This window comes from Perissodus microlepis, chromosome 7, assembly GCF_051167445.1.
Source record: "Perissodus microlepis isolate ML-2025 ecotype Zambia chromosome 7, ASM5116744v1, whole genome shotgun sequence".
NCBI classification, from domain to species: Eukaryota; Metazoa; Chordata; class Actinopteri; order Cichliformes; family Cichlidae; genus Perissodus; species Perissodus microlepis.
This window is the reverse complement of record NC_140467.1, coordinates 52,270,883-52,284,548: the sequence shown is the minus strand read 5'-3', so window position 1 is coordinate 52,284,548 and position 13,666 is coordinate 52,270,883. Positions and strand designations below refer to the sequence as shown.

General features: G+C 41.9%; 2 protein-coding genes across 4 annotated transcripts in view; both read left to right on the top strand.

Annotated features, from left to right (window-relative positions):
• The window catches only part of LOC146384085 (synaptic vesicle glycoprotein 2C-like), a 74,256-nt gene that overhangs the window by 50,364 nt on the left and 10,226 nt on the right, over window positions 1-13,666 (top strand). For all 3 annotated transcript variants that reach the window (XM_084935844.1, XM_084935842.1, XM_084935843.1), the window contains exons 5-9: window positions 9,820-9,953; window positions 11,410-11,499; window positions 11,585-11,695; window positions 11,816-11,904; window positions 13,141-13,305. In XM_084935844.1, coding sequence (XP_084791970.1) covers window positions 9,820-9,953; window positions 11,410-11,499; window positions 11,585-11,695; window positions 11,816-11,904; window positions 13,141-13,305 — 589 coding nt within the window. The remainder of the gene's footprint in view (window positions 1-9,819; window positions 9,954-11,409; window positions 11,500-11,584; window positions 11,696-11,815; window positions 11,905-13,140; window positions 13,306-13,666) is intronic.
• Window positions 8,197-9,129, top strand: LOC146384086 (uncharacterized). The gene is made up of 2 exons (XM_084936618.1): window positions 8,197-8,327; window positions 8,461-9,129. Exons 1-2 carry the CDS (start codon window positions 8,247-8,249, stop codon window positions 9,127-9,129), a joined length of 750 nt encoding a protein of 249 aa, XP_084792744.1. The 5' UTR covers window positions 8,197-8,246.

Genomic DNA, 13,666 nt, shown 5'->3' with positions numbered 1-13,666 from the left:
TGCTGACATCACATTTAATTCAGTATATCCCACCACCACTTCCTCTGCCTACCCTCCTTTTTAATGGTGACCGGTCTGATTGCTAATTTTTTTTTTTAAATTGCAGGTTGTATACAAGTTTATGTATCAATTGCTAAATTAAATTAATATGGATTACATTCTTTTAGAAATTATTATAAGTATTAATTATTAGAGTCAGAGAGCAGGATAAAATAAAGATACACAGCTTCCTCAAAATTTGTCAGTTTCAACTTTCTAACCAATGGCTACGTAGTATTTCTTAATTTAACAGTGAGTGTCATCCCTTGCTTATCACAAAATGGTGATGACGAAATACCTAGTTCAAGGTTTTCACTAACCAGCGTGAGACGTTGTAGTGGGCATATCCATCTTTTATATTCCACCTTGCATAACGAGGCGGCTGTGGCTCAAGAGGTAGGGCGAATCATCTATGAATCACCCACACATGCAGGGCCTTGGGGTAAAGGTGTGTCACCAGGGTGCAGGGGAGGCTTCCCCCCCTCTGTCCCCTTCTGGCTGCCTGTGCCTCAATTTTATCCCACAACTTAGACATTCACATTACTCACACTCTCATAACACATACATATAGGATCTTGGGGGTGGGCACGCTACACGGAATCCAAAAGACCATCAGGGTGTACAACCTCACCCCTGGCGTCGTTGCCCACCTCTCAATTTTAAATACATGTAGACATTGAGGGCTATCAGGAGGGGCTATGCGCTTACCTGCTGCTCTCTGGCAGGTAGCTCCATGCCCTCCTGGGTTTTAAATGCACCTTAGAACACACATGCATCAACACTACATATGAGCGGGCGGAGGGAGGTTTGGAGTCTTCACACCCCCCCGTTCTCTGCAGCCTGTTGGAGCGGGGGGTCTGGGAGGAGGAGTTGGCCGTCCGATTGGGGTCTGGAATGTGGGGCCTCCCTGCTGCTGCCGAGTTGGGGCGGTCTGCTTCTCTCCACCCCAGGGAAAAGGGTAACACTACCTGGGTCTGGGTGCAGTTTCCCCCTCCAGGGGGAAGGGTACCTAGACCTGGGGTATAGAGTACGCTTGGGGAGTGTGATTGTGTGTACACTGTCTCTTTGTGTCTGTCTCCACGTTGGGTGAGTGTTGAGTAATTGTATATGAGAGCATGAGGGTGGGAATGGATGTTTGTATCTGTGTGTGCCTGTATGTCTGTGTCTATATGTCAGGTTGGGTATCAGACACCACCTCTCTAGGGACATCTCAGACCCTCCAAGGTATGAAGGTCGATCTCCCCCCACCACTTCCCCTGCCAGTGGCAGACGCCCTCAGACATCGGTGCGTTGGTGGTTCTTTGTGTCCGGGGGTGGGCGTCCAGGTACCCACCGGCTCACTCCTTGGTGGCTGCTTGTCGGGGCCTCTCGGCCTGGGGCTCGGTCACTCTGGCACAGCTGGCTGCCGGCGGAGCTCACGGGTCCCAGATGAGTGACCCCTCATCTGGGGCTCTCCTCAGCTCTTTCTGGGATAGTGGTGCGGCTGCCCCTCTGTTGGTCTTCCTTGGTCTCTTGTGTTCTGAGGGCCTCTGGATGTCTGGAGTTTTGATCTCCTCCATACCTGCTTCATGCCCTGGAGGTGCCCTTGTCTGCTTATTTTGTTGGTTTTTGTTTTTTGCCCTTTATCCCCGTCCCTCTTCCCCGCTGTTTTTCTTTCCTTCTTTCTTTCTCCGCTTTCTTTTCCCCAGTCAAATCTGTCCCGTATTTAGCAAGTGAAAATAAAATAAAATAAACAATAAAAGGTGAATCAAATAGACCATTACGGCAAGGCTGGGATGGTCCATTTGGTAAAGTAAATCCGTTGGGCATCTTTCTTCGCCTTTAGACAATAATTCTGATGGCAAAAGAGCCAAACGGGACAGGCAAAAAAAAAAAAATACATGACTGAATATAAAGTTTTAAATACCAAAAAAAAAAAAAAAGAATCAGAAGGTTGATGGATTGCGTGTCGAAGTATGCTAGATCAACTCCAAGTTCCCCCTGATGCATCCACTGGAGTGTGAGTATGTGTGTGAGTTGTAGATATGGTATTTGTGTGAATGTGTGTGTGATTGGGAGAATGAGACTCAGAGTACTCAGAGTAAAAAAGTGCTACATACCTAAAAAACAATCTATATCATATATGTTATTTTTTGTTTTTTACATGAGGAACACACACATGCACACACACCCACACACACACACACACACAGAGAGAGAGAGAGAGAGAGAGAGAGAGAGAGAGAAACACAAAGTGTAAGCAAAAGCTGACATTGCTGCGTTTAAAATAAGGGCAAAGTGATGCAATGTGCTCGCAACTTTACTGGCCCAGGTTCCAAAGTGGAGCGGTTTCCCACTGTTAGGAGAGACTCACATCACCAGTTTGAACATTACTGCAAAAAGAAAAGGCATTAACGTCGGACTTGGCGGTACTGCTCCACTCTTGATGATACCCCCTGCAGTAGTAAGGCATGTACATCACAACACGATACATAACATCCAGTGAGCCTCGCAAATAATTCCCCCATCGTGGGGCTTAATTTAGAAATCAAGACCCATCAGGGGGGCACACAAACACATAGCAGGTGGCGATGTAGGTGGAAACCACAGCAATAACAGCAGCACAAAAAAGCAACAAAGTGTCTGTCAGTCTGCACAATAAATATATACATGAAGGGCACTAAAATGTACAGAGTTGTGTTAGGCAAGCAAGGTTCATCTGGACATACAGCATTTTTATTTTAAAAGAGCATTATTTTTAATCAAATCCTTTTAGGAGACTATAATTGAAAACCAGTGGTTTTGCTCATTTATTGGAATTTTATGACAAACTGTTTGAGGTTGTGAAAAAAATGTAAAAAGTTGACTCATATAGTTAATCTCATATAGTGAAGGAGAGGAGGTGTGTCAGAGCATATGAACAAAAAATGAGCTAACTGAAATCAATCAGGAATGGGGTGCTGCAGATAAAGAAAGAGGAGCAGAGAAATAGATTAGGAAGACATGGCAAAAGAGAAGCGAAGAGGCTCTGATTTATGAGGCCTGCATTGGGGATAATCAAAAGGTGAAGGGATACAGGAGAGGGCTAAAGGGAGGCAAAACAAAGACAGAGTGAGAGAGTGAGACTGTTACACAACAGAGGAGCAGAGGAGGAGAGGAGGAGGAGGAGGAAAGCTTCTTGTTTGCCATGGTCCTGGTGATCAGATATAATGAAGTTTGCTCTTGGACACTGGCCATCAGGATGTTGTCTCTGCTGGAGACTATTCTGTGACTGTGTGACACTATAGTGTGGGGGCACAGGGTTGATTAAGTTCCTACACCAAGTGGTGTTCTTATTTAGAATGAAGCTACAACACCGACTTTTTAAGCAGGTAAAGAAAACATGTTGAGTATGTGCAAACTTCTTCAGTCTGTGCAGCTTCACATTTCACAAACACTACCTCTGATTTCATTTCACACTGAATGAACTTGGAGAAATTTAGAAATTTGGGCTCACACTTTTGAAAATAGTTCACATTGAGCTTTTTTTCCCATTCCTAGCACCCATGCAGTAAAGTAAAGTAACAGTATCTACCTTTAGGAACTACTACTGTGAAACTAGAAAAAAGGCACCTAAACAACAGGAAATGGTAACAAAAATACAGAAAAGACAGATGGAAGTAACTATAAAGAAACACTGGACAACACAATATCAAAACAGGGACCAGGACTCAGCAAATACAAATAGAAAATTAAAGACCATGACAGTACTGACTACACATGGCAAGTAAGAACCTTAGCTTTCCTATTAAACTCTTAGTGATATCAAAATATCAGTAGAATGTGAAAAATAATCTGCAAATAAATTCATAACATAAATGTATTTTCTTTAATGTATGTATTCATTTATTTACTTTTAACTTAAAGTAGTTGTAGACACGCAGGCCATATACTATCCAGCAGTGGGTGCCGCAGAACCCTCTGCGTCACATTTTTAAAGTGATACAGCAATAAATGGACATCTCCGTGACAAATACATGGGATTTCTCATAAATGCTTTACAACAATTTTGCCAGTAGAATACTGTTATTGTAAAACAGAGCTAAACTCAGTATGTCTCTGAGTCAGCGGGTAAAAATAGTTGCATTGTGTTCTGTCCCTGCAAGTACTACTACTTATGTATAAGCACCAAAAATTAGAAGTAACTGTTTAATGAGAAAAAAAGAAGAAAAATTAGTGTGCGGTGAAGCTCGCAAGCATACACAGAAAGGTATTTCTGTCTTATAGGTCATAAATGGCTCCTAAAAATCTAAAGATAGAAGCTTACATTCTAAAGCTCTCCAGTGGCCGTCAGAGTGCAGGAGCGACTGAGTGTGAGAGGGCTTATAATTGAGGTCAATTGATTAGACGCCAGTGTTGTAACACATTTTTTCTACAAGATGCACCAGTGTGTGGGTAATAAGTTCTGCCGCAGTACTTCCATTGACTTGTAGATAACTGTGTGTGTGTGTGTGTGTATGTGTGTGTGTGTGTGTGTGTGTGTGTGTGTGTGTGTGTGTGTGTGTGTGATTTTAGCTTTTTAAGGTGCTAAAAATGTGTTAAAGTAAAGAAGCACATAAATTACAATAAAAAATGGCCAGTTCAAGTGTGATGTGTGTCACAGTGCAACATGTGTCTCTTTAAGACTTTTCTGTCTGTGAGTCTTTGTGCATGCTTGTGTGTGTGCAAGTGTGTCTGTGTTTATCCACGTACCCTATGTACATGCTTTAAAATTTGTGTGATACCACTAAGCAATGGCCAAGGACAGTGTGTGTGTGCGTGTGTGTGCATGTGTGTCGGTGTACTGTATGTGTATTTCAGCAGTGTTCACTTACTGTAGAGGAGGGACATAAATCTTGCTGAGTGTCTGAATCAGTCAGCCATCTCCTCCAGTCCATTATAGCCATAATCCCCCTAATGAGGTTTGTACTAGTACAGGCTAGAGCAGCGCCACAGGCCACACACACACACACACACACACACACACACACACACACGCACACACACGCACACACACGCACACACTTGTATGTCCATCCTAATACACTTTTCTATTGTTAATTTTTGCATACAGACTTTGCTGTGTGAGTAGACAGGATGGCTTCCAAACATATAGGTACTCCATCATATATTTGTGCATGTAAATGGAGAGTCCTCTTCACACACTGAGGTTAATTATGGAGTTCCACAGGGTTCAGTGCTAGGACCAATTCTGTTTACATTATACATGCTTCCCTTAGGCAGCATCATTAGAAGACATAGCATACATTTTCACTGCTATGCAGATGACACACAGCTCTATCTGTCCATGAAGCCAGATAACACACACCAATTAGTTAAACTGCAGGAATGTCTTAAAGACATAAAGACCTGGATGGCCGCTAACTTTCTGCTTCTTAATTCAGATAAAACTGAGGTTATTGTACTCGGCCCTGAAAATCTTAGAAATATGGTATCTAACCAGATTCTTACTCTGGATGGCATTACCTTGGCCTCCAGTAACGCTGTGAGGAACCTTGGAGTCATTTTTGACCAGGACATGTCCTTCAACGCACATATTAAACAAATATGTAAGACTGCTTTCTTCCATTTGCGCAACATCTCTAAAATTAGAAATATCCTGTCTCAGAGTGACGCTGAAAAACTAGTTCATGCATTTATTACTTCCAGGCTGGACTACTGTAATTCATTATTATCAGGATGTCCAAAAAACTCACTGAAAAGCCTTCAGCTAATCCAAAATCCAATGAATTCAAAATCCTGCTCCTCACATACAAGGTCTTAAATAATCAGGCCCCATCTTATCTTAATGACCTTGTAGTACCATATCACCCTATTAGAGCACTTCGCTCTCGCTCTGCAGGCCTACTTGTTGTTCCTAGAGTATTTAAAAGTAGAATGGGAGGCAGAGCCTTCAGTTTTCAGGCCCCTCTTCTGTGGAACCAGCTTCCAGTTTGGATTCGGGAGACAGACACCATCTCTACTTTTAAGATTAGGCTTAAAACTTTCCTTTTTGCTAAAGCATATAGTTAGGGCTGGACCAGGTGATCCTGAATCCTCCCTTAGTTATGCTACAATAGACGTAGGCTGCCGGGGGATTCCCATGATGCATTGAGTTTTTCCTTTCCAGTCACTTTTCTCACTCACTATGTATTAATAGACCTCTCTGCATTGAATCATATCTGTTATTAACCTCTGTCTCTCTTCCACAGCATGTCTTTTATCCTGTCTTCCTTCTCTCACCCCAACCGGTCGCAGCAGATGGCCGCCCCTCCCTGAGCCTGGTTCTGCCGGAGGTTTCTTCCTGTTAAAAGGGAGTTTTTCCTTCCCACTGTCGCCAAAGTGCTTGCTCATAGGGGGTCATATGATTGTTGGGTTTTTCTCTGTATCTATGAAGCGCCTTGAGGCGACTTTTGTTGTGATTTGGCGCTATATAAATAAAATTGAATTGAATTGAATTGAATTGAATATTGCTACAACTTGTTGATGGTCATTGCAGAATGTCCTTTGGAGCTTTTGAAACTTTTAGAGAAATCACAGAGTACTTTTGTATTTGATGTTTTTCAGATTTTAGTATTGGAATGGAGCCAGTGTCAAAAGATCTCTGTTCTTTTTCAGAACACATAGTGACCAACATATCGTTAGAAAGTGATAATTAAAGTATTTTTGTTTTTTCATTAGATCATTTTAAAGACATCATGTTTTGTCTCTTTTGTTTTTTCTATTATGGGACCAAATCCTAAGGGGACTCGTTGAATCTCTACTAGAATATTATTATAACATTTTGTAGAGGATTAAATCTTTCTTAATTGTGAATACAGTGCATTAGACACCGCAAACTGTTTTTTTCAGGGACAGTTTTGTAAAAGCAGCGAAATCAGCTTAAATAACCACACCTAAGAAATTTTCCAGTTGGATGTCGAAAAATGCTGAGTCATGTGGCCTGCCAGTGAGATCAGCTGATCTGACGGGAATGCTGCGAGACTTGACTTTATGGCCCACCTGAACTAATGCAATGCTCAGTTTTGGAGCCTATCACAGCTACAATAGGGTGGGAACCAGGGTACACCCTGGACAGGTTGCCAAGCTGATGCAGGGCTAACACAGAGAGACAGACAACCATTCACGCTCACATTCACACCTATGGGGAATTTAGCAGTTACAGTTTTTCTCAAATGTTAAAACACAAAAGCCAATCCTGTAACCCAAATGACCAGTAGTCTAAACACATTTACTAAATGTAGCCACCATATTCCAGTACCATAAACACATGTCACATGAAGACACAATTCACAAAACACAACCCTCTGTACTCATAAATCTAAACACATTTTTCCTTGCTAAAACACATGTTGCAAAACAACTCTGCTCATATTCTCAAATGAAAGCCCATGTGATGCAAAATGCTTGCCACAGTCACCAATCTTTGAACACAGGGAACACACCTGGCGTCAGTCACTACACACAACGACTCAAAATTGAAGACACCTGTTGCTAATGATGTGACCCCACCTATAAAAGCATAGTTTGGTGAAGATGCCAAACAATCACAATGGATGAAGGCATTCGAGCGTGCGGAAGGAGAAGAGCTGCAGGCCAAAGAGGAAGAGGGGTTGAGATCAGAGGAGGAAGAGGTGAAGGCCTAAGAAGAAGAGGAGTTCGGAGTAGAGGAGGAAGAGAAGGAGGCCTACAAGAGAGAGGAGAAGGTCCAGGTGGGAGAAGAAGACAACCTCGCACCATCATAACAGATGATATGCGAGCAACAGTAATTGATCATGTCATTGGCCATGGCATGACAATGGCTGAAGCGGGACGAAGAGTACATCCAAACCTGAGTAGGTTCACCGTGGCCACCATTATCAAGGCATTTAGACAACACAACAGGTATAGTACGCTATTGCTTTCTTTGTCACACTACAGTTTTACAGGCCTGTGAAAGTGGTCTGTTACTTTACATGTAGTTTTACATATAAATCAGTCAATTGACAACACATGTTTCTTTCTTTAGAGCTGAAAGGATGCCACATAGAGGTGGGAGGGTTGCCATATTCACAGCGGCACAAGAAACCCTCATTGCAGATATGGTCCGTGAGAACAACTGCATTAGACTCCGAGAGATCAGAGACAAAGTCATTGCAGATAATGTAAACTTTGAGAACATTGATGCTGTCAGCGTGTCCACAATAGACCGAGTTCTCCGGCGCCAACAGATGAGGATGAAACAGGTCTACAGGGTTCCCTTTGAGCGCAACTCTGCGCGACACATAGAACAACGTTACGAGTATGTGCAAGTACGTATACATCCATGTCCACAGTACAGTTAGTGGACATACTGTGTTGCTTAGTGGCCTACATTACTTCTGGACAATACTGTGCTACCTGATTGACCGTTCTGAACACCTGTACGCTTTTCCATGTTCACAGAGGATAATGCAGTTGGACGCGATGGCCAGACCCCATGAGTACCTCTTCCTGGATGAGGCTGGCTTCAACCTCCAGAAACGAAGGCGAAGAGGCCGTAACATCATTGGCCAAAGAGCCATCACTGAGGTTCCTGGCCAACGGGGGGGTAATATTACTCTTTGTGCAGCTATGGGTACGGAGGGGCTTGTCCACCGGCATGCTGTCCTTGGGTCTTACAACACCCAACGTCTCCTCACCTTCCTAGAGGAGCTAAAAGAAATCCTCCTGGACCGTCAACAACACCATCCTAGGCTAGCACATCACATGTATGTGATCATTTGGGACAACGTCCACTTCCACAAAACACACCAAATCAGAGAGTGGTTCACCACCAACAGTGACCACTTTTTAAACGTCTGTCTGCCACCCTACTCCCCTTTCCTGAACCCTATAGAGGAGTTCTTCTCATCATGGAGATGGAAGGTGTATGACAGACAGCCATACACAAGAGAGAACCTCGTACGGGCAATGGAGCTGGCCTGTGCTGACATCCCAGTGGAGGCCTTCCAGGGATGGATTCGCCATTCCAGGGCGTTTTTCCCGCGGTGCCTAGCAAGGGACAATATAGCCTGTGATGTGGATGAGGTGATGTGGCCCAATGCAGCTCGGCGACATGATGCCGCACAGTGACTGTGTGTAATACTGTAAAAAGACCGTGTAGACAATAAAAAAGACTTCACACCCTGATCATGTTTCCGAGAGTACTGTTGTGTGCGATAGATTCTGTTTTTGCATTGAGTTGTGTTACAGTAGTGTACGTACATGCAGGATGTTTTTATAGATTTATAGTCTTCATGTGAAACTCACAAATCTAAATGCCTAATCCTCTGCAGGGTTCTATGACGATCCGTTACTGTACAGTTTATAAAAATATGCATTGGCAGTTATGAACCAAAGAACCTTCTCACAAATTGAGCATTGTGTTTTCAATTGTTTTGCTGTAGTGTGTAATGCTGTGTATAGTGTTTACAGTTTTGACAGCTTCGAGCTGCTCTCTTGGTGTGGGAGTTTGAGTTTTGCAGTGGGAAGGTGTGGTTGTGTTTATGTAGCTTTAGAGAAGGGTGTCGTGTTTGGACATTGGGGGACCTGGTGGTAACGTTTGTGACATGTGTTTTAGCATTTGAGAAAAACTGTAACATAATCCCACTAACTGCATTTCTGTCCAACCTTGAGGGACGGGAAAAAAAAACTACAGCAAGTATACATGTGTGCTTGAATTTAAGTTTTATGTCTTCTTGTGCAACGGGGACTGAGCTCACAACGTGATGCTATGCCACATTATTTCTAACTGTCCTTGTGTGTGCATGGTTCTCTGTGCAGGCTGGAGTTTCAGCATGGGATCAGCCTACCAGTTCCACAGCTGGCGAGTGTTTGTGGTGGTGTGTGCGCTGCCCTGTGTCTCTGCTGTGGTAGCTCTCACTTTTATGCCTGAAAGCCCCCGTTTCTACCTGGAGGTAAAGGAGATGTTTAGTATATGAACTGTTCCTGCTTGCTTGCAACTTGTTCATTCTTCTTTGCCATAAAGCTCAATTAAAATCACATTAGTGAGCCACACTGATGGACTGGGTAACATGTCTTCTTCATTATAAAGAAAAGACACTCTTACAGAGAACCATTAGCCTTATTATTTAAAGAAAAGAATAATTATGATTCTTGTGGATATCAGACAAAATCAGACCGTAGTGAAAAACAATCTTGATGTCACTTTTTAAGTCAACTTTTTTCTGATTGGCTGCCCACTAAGATACATATTAAACTACAGGTAGGTGAGCTTTAGCGCCCTATTAGGCAAGAGATGAATTTAGTTAAAACTCAAAATCACAGTAATTACTTGTACATATGCTGACCTCATTATTTGAAACTTAAACACTCACTACTGTAGCAGTGTATATAAAGAACATGAAAATGGAAAGTAAAACTGTAACAGGTAAATTTGAAACTTTATGAAGATGTATTTATCCTCTATTATTTCTGATCATTATTTATTATTACACATAAAATATTCATAGAGGGAGATGCAAAGTGTACTACTAAGATTTCCACTGGGGTGTAATAAAGAAAAAGAATTATAATTTTAAACTTAAAAGCAGATGTTACAAAGAGTATGGATTTTTATGTGTTACCATTCAATGGAGAAGTCTAGTCTCCCTACACACAGTGGAATCCTAAACTCCAGATGGCTATTGCAGTGACCATTAAATGCTTCCCACTTTTAGACTTTTATACCACCTTGGAGGACTAAAAGTCTAAAGGAGCCTCTGACAGAGCCTGTTGTCCAACTAGTATGATGTGTAGCAAGAGTGTGTCGTGTTGTTCATTACATTGACCACTTTGTGGTGCTTCCCTCTCTACACAACACATGTATGGACCTCAGAGTATTCCCCATGGAGCTCAGCCAGCCTTTATCAGTTTTTTCAGTTTCTTAGAGTCACTCTCTCTGATGCTGCCTCCCTAACAAAAAGCTGCAAAGAAAAAATAAATCACTGGCACACAATGAAGCTTTTTTTTTTTTCTCACAAAGTGGATACCATCTGTTAGATGCCCTTGCATGAAACTGAAGTTTATGTACAATAATTGCTTTATATTATCCTTTTATCAAAAAGAACAAATTAAATGAAACAAAATCATTCTCATCGGAGAAGAGCAAAAAGCTTATTTTCAGCCTGCTCTTCTTAATAAGCTTACTTATTAGGACAGCAGTGTGGAGATTCTGATGCTGGGGTTGGGGCATAGAGGTGAAGGTCACTGTGCAACACATGAAATAGACTTTACACACAGATATATAAATCGCATACATGTGCTATTTATTTTTTAATAAAAACAGACATTCAGTGCCCACTTCACTGTGTATGTTTAGTGTTAATATTGAAATCCAGCATATATATCCAAATTATGTTAACTATTCCCCAGATGGGTAAACATGACGAGGCCTGGATGGTGCTCAAACACATCCATGACACGAACATGCGTGCCCGCGGAGAGCCAGAGAGAGTCTTCACTGTGAGTATACCCTGGGCTTTGCTCTTCATCATTCCTGCTGCTGCAAAGCCATTGGCAGATGACTGATCAGTGTCTCCCCCTGCAGGTAAACAGGATAAAAATCCCCAAACAGCTGGATGAGCTGGTAGAGATGCAGAATGAGTCAGCCAACCCTGTACTCAAGGTCCTCTTCAAGATCAGGGCTGAACTCAGAGGAGTAGGAGACTCTTTATGTCCTGTTTGTTAACCTTCACTTTTGTTGCTGCATTTTCTTTTATAGTCAATATTTATGGTTGCTATGAATAAAATTCACCAAAACCTTTTTCTTTTATATCAGATCTGGTTGACATTCATGAAATGTTTCAACCACCCAGTGAAAGAAAACACTATGAAGCTGGCTGCAGTCTGGTTTACTTTGTCCTTTGGGTAAGACAGTTATTACACATCCCATATAGTTCTACTTCTGCACTTTGAATGTGTTGTTACTGTTGGCTTTGATCATGTTCAGATATGCTGTTTTTTGCTCTGGATGATGCATAGCTAATATAGATTTCTGTTATGCCCTTGGCACCAAAGTAGATGTTCTCTCACTTATATCTGCCTGATGAGCCGTGGTCAGTTAGATTACATTTCATTTGTGTCTTTTATTGCTTTTATTTTACATCATATTTATGACAGTTTTCCTGTTACAAGCTTTCTATGATTGACTGGATTTTTTCCATTTGACACCCCAAGTCAAATACAATGTTTTTTTGTTTGTTTGTTTTTTTTTTTTTTAAAAACTGGTATTCAATTACACCTCATACTCTACCTCTGCAAGAAAACATCAACATCAGGGCAATGGCTTTGAACTTGTGGTCAGTTAACGCTGCACTGTCCTAATGACTTTGTGGCAATTTAGACAAAGCAGTATCATTTAAACAAAGACAGTTTCATGTCTTTTACCTTCCACCTAACCATCTGCATATATGTACACCCAGATAAATATTTCTCAGCAGATGTTGTGCAGCAGTGTTGCATCTGACTCATGCTCTTTTAATATAGATCCTTATGGAAAGACTAAAGCAACTCAAAGAAAGATGTTAGCAAAGAAAATAAAGAAAAAGACAGGAGCACTGGGAACCTGGCTGTACGGTAAAGACAGAAGCAAATGAAAAAAAGCATATATTGAGTTGTAGGTGAGTCTGGGCACTAAGGAAGGAGAAACTAACGCGTATCGATTGGCTAGACAGCGAGATAGAGCCAGAAAGGATGTGCAGCAGGTCAGGGTGATTAAAGATTGAGATCGAAATGTGCTAGCAAGTATAAAAAGTGTGTTAAGAAGATGGCAGAAGTACTATGAAGAGCTTATGACTGAAGAAAATGAGAGAGAGAGAGACAAGTGGAGATGGAGTAAAGATGGTGAATCAGCAAGTGTGGAGGATTAATAAGAAGAAAGTGTGGTCAGCTATGACGAGGATGCGGAATGGAAAAGCGGTTGGTCCAGACGGGATACCTGAGAAGGTATGGAGATGAGAGAGGGCAGTGGATCTTTTAACCAGTTTGTTTAACGCAATTCTGCAGAATAAGATGATAGAGAATAGAGAAAGTGACTATTACTAGAGGTTATTAAAAATGACCATATGTAACGCAATTTAATACAGAATCTTTTGCTGTGTTCAGGTACTACGGGCTGTCTGTGTGGTTCCCAGATGTCATCAAGCACCTTCAAGCTGACGAGTACGCCTCCAGAGTGAAGATTCATAACAATGAACGCATTGAAGACTTTACTTTCAATTTCACCCTGGAGAACCAGATCCACAGAAATGGGGTCTTTGTAAATGACAGGTACGCCAGGCTTGGTGCACAAACTGACTTCTATTTGAATACTTTCCAGTGATCTTCAGCTTTCTCAGACACCAATACCAAGAGTGGGAGAAATTATTAAAACTAGCTACAGTGTAACACATTGTGATCTAAACCTGTAAGCCTCTTTTAGCACAATGTTGAGTTTAAAGCTGCTTGTCCTGTTGTGGGATAGCAGTACTATTTGTCATTCCCGCAAACAACACACCACTGCAGGTAATATAAATCTTTCCTCTTTCTCGTCTGCCACCAGGAAATTAAAAAGCTTATCTCTCTTCCTTATTCTTTCTTACGGTCTCTCTTTCACCCATATACACACATCTGGTCCTTCTCCTCCTCCTGG